Source organism: Prorops nasuta, unplaced genomic scaffold (genome assembly GCF_024137725.1).
Source record: "Prorops nasuta isolate Cenicafe-Biocafe unplaced genomic scaffold, Cenicafe_Pnas_1.2 PNAS00004, whole genome shotgun sequence".
Classification (NCBI taxonomy): Eukaryota; Metazoa; Arthropoda; class Insecta; order Hymenoptera; family Bethylidae; genus Prorops; species Prorops nasuta.
In genome coordinates this window covers 7,723,295-7,742,020 of record NW_027116801.1, presented here as the reverse complement: position 1 = coordinate 7,742,020, position 18,726 = coordinate 7,723,295, and the positions used below count along the sequence as shown (strand labels likewise).

The 18,726-nt window shown below is 31.9% G+C and overlaps 3 protein-coding genes across 10 annotated transcripts; 2 read left to right on the top strand and 1 right to left on the bottom strand.

Moving 5' to 3' along the window:
• The first annotated feature begins 1,477 nt into the window (after positions 1-1,477).
• Positions 1,478-10,131, top strand: LOC136772251 (short-chain dehydrogenase/reductase family 16C member 6-like). Of its 6 annotated transcripts, none has more exons than XM_066725097.1 (8): positions 1,478-2,159; positions 8,038-8,197; positions 8,339-8,493; positions 8,570-8,747; positions 8,831-8,960; positions 9,036-9,159; positions 9,409-9,534; positions 9,652-10,131. In XM_066725097.1, exons 1-8 carry the CDS (start codon positions 2,140-2,142, stop codon positions 9,716-9,718), a joined length of 960 nt encoding a protein of 319 aa, XP_066581194.1. In that variant the 5' UTR covers positions 1,478-2,139; the 3' UTR covers positions 9,719-10,131. The 6 variants fall into 6 exon arrangements, with proteins under 6 accessions (XP_066581194.1, XP_066581196.1, XP_066581199.1 ...); XM_066725099.1 differs by lacking the exon at positions 1,478-2,159 and adding an exon at positions 3,985-4,119; XM_066725102.1 differs by lacking the exon at positions 1,478-2,159 and adding an exon at positions 4,002-4,109.
• A 62-nt stretch (positions 10,132-10,193) lies between these two features.
• LOC136772248 (ketohexokinase-like) lies at positions 10,194-12,742 on the bottom strand. 2 transcript variants are annotated; one of them, XM_066725092.1, is made up of 5 exons: positions 12,431-12,742; positions 11,780-12,324; positions 11,335-11,686; positions 10,986-11,260; positions 10,194-10,903 (listed from the first exon to the last, which is right to left on the bottom strand). In XM_066725092.1, the coding sequence occupies exons 2-5, from the start codon at positions 11,917-11,919 to the stop codon at positions 10,471-10,473; spliced, it is 1,200 nt and encodes a 399-aa protein (XP_066581189.1). In that variant the 5' UTR covers positions 11,920-12,324; positions 12,431-12,742; the 3' UTR covers positions 10,194-10,470. The 2 variants fall into 2 exon arrangements, with proteins under 2 accessions (XP_066581189.1, XP_066581190.1); XM_066725093.1 differs by having other exon boundaries at positions 10,481-10,664; positions 10,747-10,903; positions 11,780-12,742.
• Positions 12,743-12,975: 233 nt separating this feature from the next.
• Positions 12,976-18,697, top strand: Sym (symplekin). 2 transcript variants are annotated; one of them, XR_010822425.1, is made up of 14 exons: positions 12,976-13,203; positions 13,312-13,508; positions 13,584-13,817; positions 13,916-14,202; positions 14,272-14,501; positions 14,571-14,762; positions 14,824-15,965; positions 16,036-16,214; positions 16,959-17,119; positions 17,182-17,317; positions 17,384-17,748; positions 17,829-17,909; positions 18,192-18,352; positions 18,473-18,697. XR_010822425.1 is itself a non-coding variant. In XM_066725091.1 (13 exons), the coding sequence occupies exons 1-13, from the start codon at positions 13,150-13,152 to the stop codon at positions 18,276-18,278; spliced, it is 3,345 nt and encodes a 1,114-aa protein (XP_066581188.1). In that variant the 5' UTR covers positions 12,976-13,149; the 3' UTR covers positions 18,279-18,697. The 2 variants fall into 2 exon arrangements, 1 of the variants encoding a protein (XP_066581188.1); XM_066725091.1 differs by having other exon boundaries at positions 18,192-18,697.
• Positions 18,698-18,726: the final 29 nt, after the last annotated feature.

Genomic DNA, 18,726 nt, shown 5'->3' with positions numbered 1-18,726 from the left:
TCTAAACTTGTTTGTCCCAAGTCGAAAGTGAATTGTGCTTTGCAAAGTTTTCTATCTATGCATTGTAAGTTTTGAAAGCCAGGTATAAGACTCATATTGATTCTGTTATTCATAGAAACGAACTCGAATGAACGGTCAATGGACTATCTTGCATTGTTGATGTGCCTGAACTACGATCGATAAAATACAACAAAAGTGAAAAGACCAAAGCAAACTAAGAAACATAAATTTACCGGGAATAACTTTTTTATCACTCGAAATATGAATGGAAAAAGAATTTTCAGAAAATTATTATTACTTATATACTATATTAGATTCAAATAATAGTGTTGCGTAAATGTGGAAGACAGGAAAAATTAAATACGTTATATTGAATAAAACTCTGCATTTAGCCGAAGTAAATGTATATTACCTCTCTAGAGATAGTATATATCTGTTCTTGAAAGCTACTAACATATACACTGAGGCATAAATTTGCTCGCATTAAACAGATTTTAGCACATTTTTAATGTAGCCTAATTATTAAAAATAAAATAATATCACATGAAAAATTCTTTCAAGAAAATTAACTTTTATCAAAAATTTTTCCTATATTTTTTATCTCTTATAATTTTTTACGATTTCTTATTATTTGTTACATGCAATTTAGTAAGTGGAATATTAAATTGTCAAATCTAATTAAAGTTTGTAAATTGAAAACTGTGATGCAAATAAATACTGATCCTTAAACGTAAGACTATTCTTTTCCAATTTAAGTGGTCAGCGTCTTTCTTGCCCCAGGTCAGTTTTCGTTAGGCAACCCACGGCATTCTTATTTGTTTTCATGATTCACATTCGAATCACAAAGTTGCTCTGGTAGAAAAACAAACTCAGACTGTTTACAAGTTTTCCATGATGTAACGTTACTGGAATTTTTATTGACAATTTGGGAAGATCAAATATATTATTTCGGCGTATCTTTTCCTAGTAAGAGACTTAATACAAACACCGCACAGAGGGTCGTTTGTTCAAGATAATCACGCCGGTATCATTAATCGTCATCACCATCGCAGCAAAACAGATGGTTTTTTACACGTATGAAATGCTACAAAGATATAATACTAATGTGTTTGAACATGGACATTCAAAAAGTTTCCGGGTAAATCGTGTCATAAGAACTATATCACAATGTGTTATTCACTTATTTGTCCACATTAAAGTATTAGTCATAGCTATCCAGTGTTTGCTTACTTGCTTTTGTGCCCAATTCCTACTGGTTCCATCTTGAATATGTAAATAAAAGAGAGTCTTGCTAATCTGACAAAATCGCCAATTTGTAAATAATATTGTGCGGCATGGGTTAGAGTATGTAAAGGGTCAATAATGTGTTGAACTGTATAACGTATACACATCCCCACCTCTTAAAATTTGCTGGTCTTCAAGGATTTGGTTTGAAAACTGCTAGGCTCTAGTGTACTAACGATAAATTATAATATATCAGTACATTGAAAGACCCGTACCTAAACGTTTCCTACAAACAAGCAAAGTCCTACAACACCAGTTTAATTATTTAACTTAGCTGCTAGTTTTTAACTTATTACAAATAATTTGTAATCTAGTCTGTAAATACGTATAAGTCTATATACTATTAAATGTGTGAATTTAATAGTAAAAAATTTAATATTTTGAAAAGAAAGTGAAACTTATCAAATTGACTCGGTCGCGAAAATTGGTCGACATTATTCATCGAGCGATGTAAAAAGCTATGTATAGTATGACATCAGTCAATTCGTGCATTGACCTGCAGTTGACAGAGGTCAAAGAAACCAGTCTCAACTTGTAGACGGACGCTCGCCTAAAATGAAATAAGAAACGATTAATATCGGATTACTAAACTGTTTGTTTTTTGTCAACTAACGTCGGAATATAAACAACATTAACAAAATAATTAACGGTTGCACTACTTTACCTAGTGCAGTTTTATAAACTTTGATTCAACAGACTTATACATAAGTATAAAATCATATAATAATCGGTTATCTTGCATTAACCGATAATTCCTTAGGTTTAAGTATTTGCGATACTTGCAACAAGTTCTTATCTTAGTTCGCTGGTGCACTTCGTTTCTCGGTGGTTCAATCAGTTCTACTCTGCTTCAACATGGACCGTCAAAACTCTAAGTAAGTTAAAATAAAATTAATTACATTTAAAAACAAGCATTGTTTCTTCTGCATTCAAGGGGAAACCAATTAAATTTAAATTCGCACGAGATGTGGTTGTGATAAAGCCATTGTAAGTGATTTACACTCTAGTGGCACAATTGAAATAATCCCAGTACTCAATTGAGTCTGATAAACGCTAAAAGGCTAATAAGATTAAGCTTGGTAAAAGGTGCGATTAGGCTGTCTCGACAGTTTTTTTCAGTTTGTTTAATGCAAAGTTTATGCACAATAATTTACTAAAAAATGACTAGCTGATACTTCTGCTCCATTACAATTCTCCATCTTTCCAGAAATCTCTGTGTTTGATCTTTTCCATTGCAATATTTTGATATTTTATGCTTTCTATCTATTTTCTGTTAAGAAGACACTACCTTGTTTTTCATATTTTTATTTCGTATTGATTTAAATATTAAATTGTCAGTAAAAATTATAAGTTATAAATATATTAGAGAAGACAGGATATACCCCAGCCCTTATTTCTAATAATTATATGAAGAAAAGAACTTAGGTTTCAAATTTGAAGCAACAAAGTTCCATATTGAGATAAAAGTTCGTGGAATAAGGAAGGCTATAAAGTTCTTTGAGTATCTCATCGATGACGTTTCGGTTTTATCATTTCGTTGAATTTCCGATTGGCCCATATCTCATGTTGTTAAGAAAACATTTCGAGTAAATGTAAATAACAGCAGTGCCTCGACGGCATATGTGTATATCTACTTGCTGTTGAGTACTACCGTGTCTCTTAATAGTTGATTGTTACTTGACAATTGACATTCAAATAGACAAGGATAAACCTTGAATTGATTTGATGAGCGCTAGGATGCAAAAAGGTCGCGTGATAAATGAGATGAAGAATCGTGCAGGTGAAGTAAAAAGTAGTGGTCTATTAATTTATCGTAGATAAGTAGAATAGACGAGCGAATTGTAGACGGATGATGAAATGGATAAAGAATTGGTTAAAGTAGAAGTGGAGCAAAATGATGGAGCCATTCGATAATGGTTAATCTAAGCAGAGTATGTTAAATTAAACGTGTAGTTGATTCAAATTCCTTGAAGGGGCAACGGGACGAGCACGCGGAATGAAAGTGATTGCACAACTGCACACAACCGGCTCACGAAAGCCCCTAACCTAACGAATACTCTCCTACCCCCACCCACCTTAAATTCTGTGTACTCTGTAGTTTCTGCCATATTTTCTGGCTAATATTCGTAAATGATACTTAGACCAAATTATCCTTTCGATTATTCTTCTAAGCAATCGAAACTAAGATTTTAATAATCCGATTTCCATCATAGCAAACGTAGTACTAGAAAATTTCAGACTCAATTGGACCTTTTGGAACATTTTTGACATTATGCATGCTACGTAAGCTTGGAACAAATCTGTTTTTACATATAGAATATAGATTAATCTTTAACTTAATACAGTCTTAACCTTACTTATCCACCTGACACTAAGCTTTGCTATTACTATCCTTAGCTTGGGTTTCGTTGTTGTTTTTGCAAATACCGCAGCCTCGGTCTCTTTATTCTCCATTCCATCAATTTTATTTTATAATCAATTGCTCAACCGTAATAAATTCAGTGCAATTCAAACTTTCAGTGGATCAGTTGCTCCCTTTCAGCAATTTCAGTTAGTGATGCCAGAATTTACGCTTTTACCGCCAAAAAACCGAGTGGAAGGGAAACATGCATACACGTACCAAAACGCACATCTGCTGAGATACATGATTGCATATAGACGTAAAGCCGCGAATTCTGGCATCACTGGCAATCACTGGTTGCAGACTTGCAGTTCCAGTCAGTCATTGGTGAAGGATGCTACGAAGCTGGTGCTGCTATCTCGGATAGTCACGACCGTACTACTGGACCATTCGATTTGTGGTTAATCCTGGCTTGTGATTCGACGTACGAAAAAGTGCGAGTTCAGTGAGCTTATGCATACAGGTTGTAGAGAGAAGCAAAATGATTATACACGGTTTTCAAAAAGGTTGTTTCTATTTGATTCGAGTCTTTTGGGTATGAGTAAAATCGATGCAATGGTTACCGAGTTGCAGAATTTTAAAAATCACCATTTTTTGAAACTATAAAACGACTATGTGTATACAAGGTGAACCAATATATCGTCAACAAGTTTTAAGAACTTTTATTTCTAAAGACTGTTCAATTACAAGCTTTCAAGTCTTATTAAAATCGATGCAATGGCTTTATAAATTTACTAACTTTTGGAAATAACCATTTTTGTTTTATTTCTTGCAGTTGAAGCCAAGCAATTGTAACATGGTTCCCTGTGGGCTAGTGGTTTTTATTCCATTTCAGTAAGGCTTCGAGTGAAGTTTGTAGAGCTTGTGACAAAAATCTGTTTTAAATTATTCAAATTAGTGCAGTAATTTTATTACACCCTGTATGCATATAAACAGACACGTGGTAGTCACGTTTATGACCATGCAAGGCGCCTCGCGTGCAACTTTCTCGAACCTCGCGAACTGCACTCAACAAATTCAAGTTCAACCGGTTTTTGAGGGTCCTTCTTCTGCATACTTTATTTTATTCGATGCAACAATTATTAGGCCAAGGATATCGAATGATAATAGTTGTCGAGCGGTTTTCTTCTCTTTTCCCTTATAGTAATATTTACCATTCATTCTTAAGCGTATTTTCCCAGTTATCACCAAAATTGCGATAATATTCATCGAACCATAAAAAGCGCTTCGGCTTTCTCGCTTCAACGATCACCGAAATCGCGCGATGTAAAATGTTTCTCGGCAAATTTTTATTGACTTTTCTCCGAAAATTGTTGCACCGTTCATTTCACGTTTCTCCTGCTGCCTTTCTCCTTATGAAAATTGGCTTCAATATGCCATTTGATTCTTACGATAATCGATTACAAAATTCTCGAAAATTTTTTATTCGTTTCATCTAATTTTATCCAGTTTCTAACGTAACGCGAATTAACTTGAAACTGGATTTGAAAGACCTGCTTTATTTAATTAGTGTTACATAAATCTAACGATGCTACGTGTGTATGTGTGTATCACATTTTTAAATGAAAACTTTGAAACGTGTAATTTTGCCTTCTGGATGATAGTAATTAACATCGTCACGCTATGTAACAATAAGTCAAAACTTTAAGATGAGTTTGTCATTGTAACAATGATGATAAATAGCTAGCTTTATTATAGCTTTAACATTGAACGATAATACAAGGAAAAAAGCTATTCGAGGTGGTAAGAGTAGTTCTGTCACTTCTTTATAAAAAAAATGTTGACTTTTCGTAGAATATGTACAATAATAGATTTATAAGCGTTTCTATAGGCTATATCGTTCATAAGACAAGGGATCGGAGGGAGGGAGGGAAGTACATGCAGTCTGCTCGTGTCTGGAGAAAGATAAAACGGCGGAAAGTAACGAATCGAAGGTAAAAGTGAATAAGCGAACGTGCATGGATGGGATGGGTCGGGATTTAATGGTGTAAGTATCGTAGTATGTATAGTACATGGAATGGGATGGAAAATAAAACGGAGGAACGGAACGGGTGGCAGTAGTCAATAGATAGTGGTCGGAGGCGCGTTGTAAACCAGACAACTTAGTCGAGATAGAAAAGCGGGTGAAGTTGGTTTGCTGCATTCGCTCAAAGCTATTTCTATCATTTATCTCTGTTGGTTTGTTTTTGCAAATATACAGCTCGGTACGCCACAACCTGCCGTGTTGTTCCTCGTAAGCAAACAGAAACCTTTATTAATTCTCAAGTGAGTAATCTGTGTTTATGCGGCTGCAACTGTGTATATCTGTTTAATAAACAAACCCGGTTCAGCAGCGCGTTACACGTTAAAATATTAGAACATTCAAATAGTTCGCTTTAACCTTATTAATTTCTATTCGGCATTGCTAAGCCATTAACTTTTATTCGTTCTTTTCTGATTGATTCATATTTATCATTTTTAATCACGTACCGGTAATCATTAGCGAAACAAAAGGCTCTCAGTTTAAGCATACCATGATTTTATAAATTGCCAGTGCTTTACAAACTTTTCAATTCACGTTTAACTCTGAAAATTGATTATTTAAAGCACTTGCGATGTAGTCAATAAATATAAAAATAACTGCAAAGAAAAATATATACTGTATTTTTCGGTACCAGGAAAAGATAAATTAGCATATACACGCGTGACGTTTCTTTGAAGAAGGTATAAGTATATGCGCATTTTTTTCTTATGAAAGGGTTATTATTTTTTAAAAAATAGTAATTTGATTTAATTTATTACGGGTGTGATTAGTTTATTATAGTGCACGAGAATGCTCGCGTCTTAGTAATTAATACGATCGCTTATTAAATTCAACAACATCATATGAGAAAAAATTCAGTTCTAAATAAACAATTTTTACAGAAAAAAGGCAGGAAAAAACTGTCGGTCACACACACACACACATACTTATAATAACAAATGACTGATTTTTATTATGCTTGTTTTTCAATCGTGGCAATATTGTATTCGAACGATTTAAAAATGAAACAATGACTATGGTTATATGTTTAGAATTCTCTTCGAGTAAAAAGCATCCAAAGTAAAAACTATATTTAACATTGTAACATTGCGTACATAAATTTTCACGCATTTAGTCATTATTCATTATTTGCTAATGAACGAAAAACTCTGTTTTACTACTGAATATTAACGAGATATGTAAAACAGAAAATGTACTTTTTACGATTTTCTTGTCAACAATTGAGGAATTTTTCAGTTGTACGAAGAATCAATAAAACTTTGTTACTTCATCTCGGTTTTATATACTTTTTCAAAATAGCTCAAGATCAAGGTTTTTGAAAACCAAAAACCTTGTAGGAAAATTTTCTAAAAGGATTATTTTAATAGCTGTTTATTTATTTTTCCATAAGTTTATATTATATTTATAAAAATTCATGCGTATACATTTTTCTGTTGATATTATTATTTCTTATGTCTACATTAATAACTTGTTATAAATAAATAAGTTTCAGAAATATATATTTCATAGGAAATTCCGGCTTCGATGTAAATTGAGAGAAAAAATTAGTTTATACCATCATTTTCAAGCGTTTTTGAGCTTGGTAATATTTTTACTTGTTTTTATATTGTGCATGAATCAGATTCCAATGGGGCAGCGATAAAAGTATGAAAATACATTGAAAATCTAGCAAGAGCAGGAAAGGGTACGGTACGAGCAGTGACCGCGCGCGTCTCTTTAGAAAGTGAACATCGATTGATCCACGCGAATCGGTTGTTGTTAGCGACCAGTACATTTGGCGTATGTACAAAACATTTCGCAAATTGTGAAACTCAAAGCTCTTTATAAGCTAAAGGAAATCAAACGATTTGTAGAGACTCCATATTGGATTTTATATACAATACGACAAAATGCAAAAATAGCGTCGATGTCTCAAAAAGCCACATTATAAGTTTATACTGATGAAGATTCAGTTATACAACCCATAATGATTTTTTGAAGTCCAAAAAAGAAAATTCGACTGCAAACCTCTAAACGTATCATCTGTCCTATGTAGTTATTGATGCGTACTACTAATTTTATTGAAATTAATACGTGTCCCACCCTATTCATTTCAAAAACACTGGACCTTTTTAGGAACATTTTTAATATTTCGACGAGTCAAAAATATTATTTTCACTGTATTATAAAAAAGTATACGTGTGTTCCCAACAGAAAGAATTTTCATAATATTTCTATAAATTCAGTATATAACAAAGAGAATTTTTGAATGAAAAGAATTTTGAAAATTGTATAAAAAAATAAATACTTGATCAAATTCAATGTATAAGTTAAATTGAACTGATTTCAGATTAGGGAATCAAACAGCGATGGTGAAGGCTTACGGAGGTGCACTGGTGCTGGTAGATGCAGTGGTCTTACTACTCAAGATCTTATATTACATCGGCGAAAGTATATACCGCTTTTTCGTGCCACTTGAAGAAAAAAGTGTCGCAGGTGAAATCGTTCTGGTAAATGTCAAGTTCGCATCGACTCATTGCATAATACAACATAATTTCCTTTGCTACTCTGCGATAATTATAATCTCAAAAATCTCTATAGGAAACAATATAATATTCTAGTTGAGAGTGATAAATACGCTACATTTATAGATCACCGGAGCCGGACATGGAATTGGAAGAGAATTAGCTCTGAGGTACGCGTCTCTGGGGGCTACAGTGGTTTGTTGGGACTTAAATCCACAAGGAAACGAAGAAACTGTTAATGAAATTAAAAAACTCGGCGGTACAGCTGCACACGCTTATCAGTGAGTTTGAAACATCTTCTGCAATTATCAATTGTTTCAAGATATTAATTGGTTTGTTGCTTATCAATTGTTTAAGGTGTGACGTGTCTAACAGAGAACAGGTACGGGAAACGGCAGAAAGGGTGAAGCAAGAAGTGGGGAATGTGACAATACTGGTTAATAATGCTGGCATAATGCCGTGCCACGCTTTCTTAGACCACACGCCTGAAGAAATTAGAAAAATATTTGACATTAACGTTTTAGCTCATTTCTGGGTAAGTGTAGGCTATAATGCTCTCGATATACTGGGTGAAATACTTCAAAGCTGCTTGTCCGGATTAATGAATTTTTTTTTTAGATGTTACAAGCTTTTCTACCAAGCATGATAGACAAGAATCATGGCCATATTGTGGCATTGTCATCTATGGCAGGACTACTCGGAATAGCTAATTTAGTTCCTTATTGCGCGTCGAAATTCGCAGTAAGAGGTAACGTAGCTATAGTCATAACTTCTCGTGATATACATTCATGTTTTTTCTCATTATTCTATGACAATATTTTAGGTTTAATGGAGTCATTGAGCGAAGAACTAAGGTGCACTGCCAGCGGCAGAAATATGAACATTAAATTCACGACTATTTATCCTTATATGGTTGATACTGGTCTTTGTAAAAAACCCAAAATAAGGTAAATATATTTGAACTGTTATGGTAAATAAAATATCATTCAAATAGAAGTATGTATAGAGATATAAAATGTGAACTACGTGTTAATTGTAATTATTTCAATTATGCATGCACACAGACTAGATTGTTGGACACAAGGTAGGATTTATTAATGTTATTAATTTGTGTCAATGAGGCTAACTGAAATTCCAATTTATGTTTTAAGTTTAAATGCTTCGGTGCTATAAAGTGTTCTGATGTATTTCAACAGGTTCCCAAGCATCATGGCGTTGGTTCCACCGCAGGAAGCAGCTGCTGAAATAATCAGAGCACAAAGACGAGATTACACAGAAGTTTCTATTCCCTCAATTTGGTTATCAGTGAACACCTCTTTAAGGTATTTATACCGATAAATATACAATATTTATAATTGAAAATTACTTGGTGTCAGTTTTTTTGTTTATGTTTTAAATGGTATTTGCGTTTATTCGATAATTAATTATTCCTTTTTCAGAAATTTGCCTGAGAAATCTTTAATTCAAGTTAAAGACTTTTTCGACAGTGGTGTTGAGGCTTGCTAAAATTTGCCGTTTGGAGCAATTAACAATTTAAAAAAAAATGTAAAAAACATAATTGTTTTAAATGTAGTCTTGTACCCGATCAATAATGTAAATAGTACTTTTCAACTAGGTATAAAATAGGTTCGAGTTATTTTTACAAAATTTCTAGTGACATAACTTTAAAAGCTTTTTTGTGACTTATTGTCTTCGTTTTTAACTGTATATGTATGTATCTATTCTTAACATATGAATAAGCTGTAAAATATTCGAAATATTTTTGAACATTTTATTATCTTAACTTTATCACTGTGCAAGTGTCCGTAACGAACTGCGATTATCCTGTTTATATATATACAACATATGATATTTTGTATAATAATTAATTTAATCAAAGTATTTGTAACTAAATAAATAAGAACTTGTTCTTGCAAGAATATATGCATTAAATCCTTTATTTAAAAAATAATTCAATAGCTTAACAGTTTATATTATAAATGTATAGGTGTCATGTATTAACATTAAAAATAACAATTCGTTATAAGAGTCTGATAAAAATAAGAAACATAAGAAATATATTTACAATGCAAAATAATATTTATAATTTATTATACTTATATAAATATCACAACGGAATTCAATATTTTTCTTTCATTATATTTTATATAAAAAATTTTGTTTATCAAGACATTTATTTTCATATCTTTTTTATATATTTTAAAAAATAAATTAATAAATTCGCTCTGTGATCACTTTCAACATAAACGATACTTCTTTTAACTGATGACCATTTCACTTTTGTTTCCAAAGACTTTATTTAGCCCATCATAGCCTCTGATTCCAACCTTTGCACCAGCAATGTGACAACCAAAAGTTATGGCTTCTTGTAACGTAGCTTGAGTTATAAATTTTGTCTTACAATATTCTAAACTTTCAATATTATGATTATATTTAATTTCGTGCTTGCTACCTATATTTAAATTCAATATTTCATCTGAATTTTCAGGAATAGCTTGTATTATTTTCTCTCTTTCAATAAATATCGTTTTTACTTTATTAAGATGGTGCAATACAGCAGCATTGAAGGTGTCTCCAGCACCAAGAGTATCCACAATTCTTAATGGTGGATAAGCTGGTGACTGAACCATAATACCATGAGGGGTTCGAGCCATTGCACCTCTGTCACCCCAGGCACAGATAATAGTAGCCCTATAAATCAGAATATAAAGTAATAAAATTTTTAGACTCAAGGTGTTTAAAGGGTCATAGCAAAAATAAATATTAGTGTTACCCAGATTTGGCTTCTAAACTCATATGTTTTAATGTCTCGCTCATATTATTATATCCTCTACTTTTAGCAAAATCTTTTGATATAAAGGCAACATCTGCATATGGTAGTAGATCTAACAAAGAAGATTTTGGCTTTTCTAACTCAACGCTTATTGTTATTGGAACATCTTTTGGTAAATTTTTAAATTGGGAATTATTTGGAGTTTCTTTAATCAATGAATGGTTAAATGCTTCCACATACTGTATCATTGAAATTGTTTCAGTTGTATTACGCCCCTAAAAATATTATGACTTATTAATGTAAATAAGTTAATTAATCAGAATAGAAATAATCATAAACTTAAATATACCTCAAAATGAATCCAGCTGTAATCTAATAAGTTTAATTTCTTAAATTTTTCTAATAAGTTTAATTCTTTAAATTTTTCCAATGCTGTTTCTGGTAAATTAGGATTGTGGTGTATAATAGTTCTAGATCCTGAGCTTAAACTTAGTATCACTGTAGACACTGGGCAGCTATAATCTTCTGTTAATGGACAGTGAGAAAAATCAATTTTATACTTTTGCATGTCATTCTGTAAGAAGTTAAAGTGCTCTTTTGAGCTTAACCATCCAAAAAATTCACAGGAATCTCCCAATAATGATAATACTGTACAAGTATTAGAAGCATTTCCACCTCTTTGCCACCTATGCTCTACAGAACTAAAGATAAAAATCATTATAAGATTAGAATATTTAGTACAACTTCTTATTAAAAATAAATTGAATAAATTTATAAGAATTTATATTTCTTACCTCAGATCAGAGTCTTCTTTTGGAAACCTTTTACAAGTTTGAACTATGTCTAAACAAGTCAGTCCGACGCATAAAATCTTAGGTATGTTGGATTCTTGTGAAGAAGAACCAACTATTTTTTCATAAAAACTTGAAATCATATCAAAAGAAGCTTATTACTTTAAAGTATTATTTTCTAATAAAAGTGACAGTTAGTCTTTATTTAGTTGAATAACACTGAGAAAACTGTGTGGCTGTTTAATTAATTATATATCTTTTGCAAGATATCCCTTCATTGTAATTGAATGTACAAATATTATATAAATACAAACATTTATCACTTATTCTTTATCTGACAGATTAACCCGTGTCCAATGTCTGTCTTATATTTGCAACGTTGTAATTTGACCCTACATGACCGTCAAATGTTGCGTTACGATCAAACACGTCAAAAGTCAATTCAATTAATTCCGTTAATTCCTTCATAAAATATTTAATATCAGGTTTGCTCGTTTTGGCACTTAACCTTTCTTAACTTTTTGGTGTGATTTTCTTATTTATTCTTCCTACAAGCATACAACCCGTAACAAATGCAGAAAATCAAAAAACGCAGCTAACTAATAAACTTATTCTATTATAACCCTAAAAATAAAGATTAAGTTTCAATGAAACCTTCGCTTTCAATAATTAACTTAAGAAGCTAATAAAAATTCGATTGACGTTTGAATCAGTCAAACCATTGTGACTGATTTGAAACGATTTTGAAATTTTTTTTTAAGTTTCTAACTTCTGTCCCCTCTGTCATGTGAGTTCAGTCAGTAATAGCTGTGTTTTATTTAGCTACACTTTTAACACTTTTCTACACTTTCCGTATTTCTGTCTTTGTCCATTGTATAAGTTGACACCTTAAAAAGTGCACAAAGTGTAAAAAGTGTAGCAACTTTTTGCTAAATAAAACACAGCTAATGTCAGTATCCCCTTTCCCGATCCCACCATGACTACGATTATGGCGATTATGCTACGGACTACATTTACATACGAACATATGAACTATACATATATATATAGTACATACGAAGACGAAAGATTATTAGCACGCAAGTGCACACACACAGCGATATATCAGTGAGCTATATATGTAACAATAATATATGTAGAGCCAGCCAACTCCTATGTGTTGGTAAGATTATATATTGTTGCTTCGCATTACTTTCGATAGATGGCCATTAAGTTTCACCAAAAATGGAGGCGCCACTGTCTGAGGATTATTTTGAGTGGGATACGCCAACGCCATGGGCATGGGCATTGGGCATCATTAAAGCGTTATGAGCAATCTCTAGCCTCATCTCTGGTTAAGACTTAAGATACTTAAGATAGGTCAATGCTAAAAAATGGATCCTCGATTGCATAGGAGAACAGAAACGGAAAAAGAGCCGGGAGATTTGGTTAGTCGCATAACCGTTAAGCAATGACGTTCTTATTGTTTATATAATTTATATTTTCATTAAAGACTAGCAAAATGTACAACTTATGACAAATCACTTTGATTTTAGATTGTCGAATGGCTAAACGAAGCTTCATTAAGCCCGATAGAAAATGTAAAGATAGAAAATTTATGTAAAGTACAAGAAGTATTGATAAATAAAGAGCCACAGTTACTCAATTTGTATTTGGATGATATGCTTCAATTTTCATTAGATAGAAATGCTGAAGTCCGAAAAACAGTTACAGGTTTCATTGAAGAAGCTGGGTGATTAAGAATATTTTTATTTGAAGAATCATTTATAAGGCGCTAAACAAGATTTTAGAATGAATTCTTTTTTAGGGTAAAACAACCAGATTTGATTCCACGCTTAGTTCATGTTCTTTTGAGATTAATTGCAGATAATGCCCCAGTGGTCGCTAAAAGGGCTTTAAGAGCAAGTGGAAGAATTCTCAGAGTAACTTTGAAATGGATAGCTTCTGCTTCAATAATAACTTCAGAAATGGAAACAGCATGGTCTCAATTAAGCAACCTTAAAGTACAAATTATAAATATGATTGATAGTGATAATGATGGGTGAGTTTTTCATATGTTACTTAACTTGTGTAGTAAAACAATTTGAAGCTGGCAATTTTTTAATTTAATGATAAAATTTTTTTCAAAATTAATTTTAGCATAAGAACCCAAGCTGTAAAATTTTTAGAAGGGGTTGTACTGATTCAAACATATCCAGAAGGTGAATCAATTATAAAGGCAGATGACTTTTCTTTAGAAGATATTCCATTAACATTAAAAATTGCAAGACGTCGTAAGTTGGAAGAAGAAGCCATTCAAGTACTAGATTTATTAATAAAGTTTCATGGTTCACCACATGTTAGTAGTGTTAATCTAATGACATGTATGGGATCTCTGGCTACAATTGCCAAAGCAAGATCACAATTTATGGAGAAAGTAATACAAGGTATATAATTTCATTATTTCTTTTTAGGGGCACCAAATATACTAAAATGTAAAATATATATTATTTTAGCTTTACAACGATTGCAGCATGATTTACCACCAACATTATCTGATTCTCAAGTTACCAGTGTGCAGAAACAATTAAAGCTTACGTTGCTTGGAATATTGAAGCATCCTGCTAGCTACCAATATATACCAAGCATTTCAAAGCAGCTTTCACAGTTAGGTGCTAAAGATCAAGAAATTAGTAAAGCATGTCCAAATAAAGAGGATGTAAAGCGAGTAAAGAAGCGCCAACAAGTACTAGATGATTGCAATAACTGTGTATAAGTTTAATACATTCTTGATTTTACAAAAGTTATTTTTCAGGAAGCTACAGCAGCAGTTGTTGCACCAGCTAAGCGGGTGAAAGTAGAACCAAATTTAGTTGCAGAAGAAATATCTGATCTGACCTCCTTATCGAGCTCATCAGTAAAAAATGAATTAATTGAGCTTTCAGAGAATTTTATTGCTGAAAGACTAAGTGTAGAGATTGCTACAGAATTAGTTATGGACAGCATGGTAAAATTATGTTAAAATAAAAAGTTTGTCTATTATATGTTAAAAATAATATGATTTTCAGCCTTGGGTTCCGGACACTATAACAACAATGTTTTTAAGAGAATATCAACCATCTTCAACAACAGATATTAATATACAACGCCAAAATATTTCTAAAATTTTAGCTGCACAAATAAAACTAGCAAAATCAAAGAAGAAGAAAGATGCAAAGGATGAAGATGCTGTAATGGAAGATCTGATTAAAAATCCGTCTATTACTGTAGCTGAAGCAAAAAGAGAACGTAAACGCGAAAAAGATCGAGAAAAAGAAAAAGAAGCAAAAGCATCTTTGGAAGCCCATGAGAAAAATATTGCAAAAACGAGAAATCGTGTAAAGTCTTTAAAATTAAGTGAAATCACAAAACCGCTCCCAAGGGATATGAAAGAGAAAATGTTATTGATGGCAGTAAATAGAATCTTACAAGCAGAAATGACGGCGGTGCATGGAGGCGTTGCTTCAGTTAGGTCAAAAATTTTGACAACACTTGCAGCCACTTTTAATCCTTTTGTAAAAGAAGTAGTGCTTCATTATATCACGGAGGATTTACGAAGCCGCTTAGATCTAGCGATGGGTTGGTTATATGAAGAATATGCTTTATTACAAGGATTTCAAAGACGCGCAACATTATCTGCAAAACCTCATGAAGCTCCTCACCAGGCTTACAATTTTTTACTGTATGCTTTACTAAATGCAATTGATTCAGTTCAGGGTAAAGATCGAGAGACGTTATTAAGTAAGCTATATTTAGAGGCTCCCCTGATCACAGAAGATGCAGTAGAAGTATTGAAAGTTTTTTCGTCAGACGAGACAAGAGGGCTTGCCCCTTTGCAATTATTAAAGGAATTAGTAATACGTAGACCAACCAAACAACTTGTGTTTCTTAATGTGCTACTTTGTCACACTGGTCATGAAAATACTACTATTAGGGAAGCTGCAATACAAATAGTTTGCCAGTTGTACAGTCGACCTGACTTGAGTAAACTGATAGAAGAATATGCAGTGCTGTATTTAGGTTTCTTGCGCCTCCCAGCACCGCCGGAAATTGTTTTTGGACAAGACAGAGGAAGACCTCAATCTGAGACCCAATGGACGGAATCTACAACAAGGGCCTGTCTTGGACTTTATCTGGCCTTATTGAGTGAACATCAAGATTTAATACATGAGTAATGTTTAATATTCTTTTACTATTGTTAAATTCTTTGATTTTCGTTTTAACGACATTAATTTTTTTAGATTAGCAAGAATCTATACCTCAATGGGAGCAGATGTAAAACGAATTGTTTTGAGATTAGTAGAAAGCCCAGTGAGATCTTTAGGAATGGGTAGTCCTCAGTTACTAGCTTTAGTTGAAAATTGTCCTAAAGGTGCTGAAACATTAATAACAAGAATTATACATATTCTTACTGAGAAATGTAAGTTTTTAAATTTTATATTATTTCTTTAGTTATATAGACGGTGAGTTTTATTACTTAGAGATGTCAAGATGTTTTGAAAAGTATCTTAATGAAAATATTTTCTGATAAAAGGTGTTTGATTCCAAGGAGGCAATAAAATGACACTATTTGTTTCATTTTGAATGATTACTCTTAATTTTTTAAATGGCTTCCACTTTATTTTGTTGCAGATACTTGTAACTTGTCTTAAGAACTTATCAAAAAACTGTAATAATTTATAATTTTTTCCAGTCTTTTATTGTTTATTCTAATTTAAAATTTTAAATAGGTAAGATACCTCGCGTGTTATGCGTAGAGATATTGTATACACACTACTTCATTTAAACCCATACCTATATGCAATTTCAAATTAATATATCTAGTGAATGGCTAGAGTAAATAAAAAAATTAATATAGTATTTTTGAAAGCTCTTGAGATAAGTTACTAGAATACGCATCAAGAGACGGGGTCCCGTTTAAAAAATTCAAGAGAGAGAGAGAGAGAGAGAGAGAGAGCGATAATCTTTGTGAAAACCGTTAAATAGCCTTTTAAGGCCAACCTGGTAGTATTATTATATCTACCCCTTGGAATCAAAGATCTTTCTTTTAAAAATGTTTTTTTTTTAAATACTTTTTAAAATTATTTAATGTTTCAAGTTAAAAAGCTGACCTTATATGAATTATAATGACATTGTTTATGTAAAAAAAATATATAATCTTTAGCTGCCCCAAGCGCCGAATTGGTAGCAAGAGTCCGTGAATTATATCAAACTAGGGTTTCTGACGTTAGATTTTTAATTCCTGTTCTTAATGGCTTAACGAAGAAAGAAGTAATTGCTGCACTTCCAAAATTAATAAAATTAAATCCTATTGTGGTTAAAGAGGTATGCTTTGTGCAAGTACATATCACAAGTATAATTATAATAATATTATTCTCTTTTTTTAGGTATTTAATCGCTTATTAGGAACTCACAATAATGACAGTGGTATACCTCACACATCTCCAATTACTCCAGCCGAACTATTAATAGCATTGCACAATATAGACCCAAGCAAGGCAGAATTAAAAACTGTTATAAAAGGTATCAATTTCAAAATAAATAGCCTTTATTAATTAAAACAACTAAATTATATACTTATATTTTCAGCAACATCACTCTGTTTTGCTGAAAAACAAGTATACACCCAAGAAACCGTTGCTGTTGTTATACAACAGTTAATGGAAATAACGCCTTTGCCAACGCTTTTAATGCGAACAGTTATACAAAGCTTGGCACTTTATCCAAGGCTTAGCGGTTTTGTTATGAATATTCTTCAACGTTTAATTTTAAAGCAGGTTTGGAAGCAACCAAAAGTTTGGGAAGGTTTTGTCAAATGTTGTGAACGTACTCAGCCACAAAGTTTTGCTGTTATATTGCAATTGCCACCTGTTCAATTAGCAGAAGCGTTAAAAATGGTTCCTAGTTTAAAAGCCCCTTTGTTAGCACATATCGAAGCATTTGCTGAAAACCAAGTAAAATTTTTTATTAATAATAATTATTAATTATCAAAAAACTAATATGCAATATATTTAATTTGCCTCTTATATTCCAGAAAGCTCATATTCCACAATCATTAATGGATGTCATCAAAGGAAAAGTATCAGGACCTGAAGTGCATGATGAGTTTGATATTGTTAGCAATTTTTAATTATTTTACAATTTTTATCATTTTGCTTTCTGCAAAATGGCTAGAAAATGATACAGCAATTGAATAACTTATAGTTTTCAAGTTTTACAATTACGTGTTTATATCAAGATAGCATGAAATATTTAATTTTATATTTATTTTATAAAACTAACGCTTTAATAATTACGGATGCGATGATTATTATCTCTCAAAATTTAATATTTAATTAATTTTATCTTGAAAAATAACGAAATAAATTCAAAATATCTAAAGAAAGATCATTTATAGGCACCACCTGGAGATTACTGTATTGAACGAAAGCAAGAAATGATGGACATTCAACTCACCGAACCGGCACCGCCTGGTTTAGATTAGCAAAAAGTCCGTTCGAGGAATCAGAAATATTTTCGAGCTGCTTAATCTTCAATGATTATTTTTTATAGCTAAAGGTATTGTTTATTTATTAGAAATATTTAAACATGGTACAATTTTTTTCTTAATACCAACTGTAAATAAATTTTAAGATATTTACCTGAAAATATTATTTTGTTTATTTTTACTTAATATAGGTAGTAATAGGTTTGGCCATCGAAGTAAAATGTAATGCAAAAAGTCACTAAGCTATAAATATATTCTTGAGAAACTTTTTATTTATAGATAAATTAATTCTACATATTTTAAGAGTTCAGGATAATAAACATTTCATTCACTTTTCATCTTCAAAATATGAAATGTATATATACACTCCATTATATATTTTATTTTAAAATAAGAATATACAAAAATAAATAATAGTCTTACTTGTGCTATATCAACCTAAATA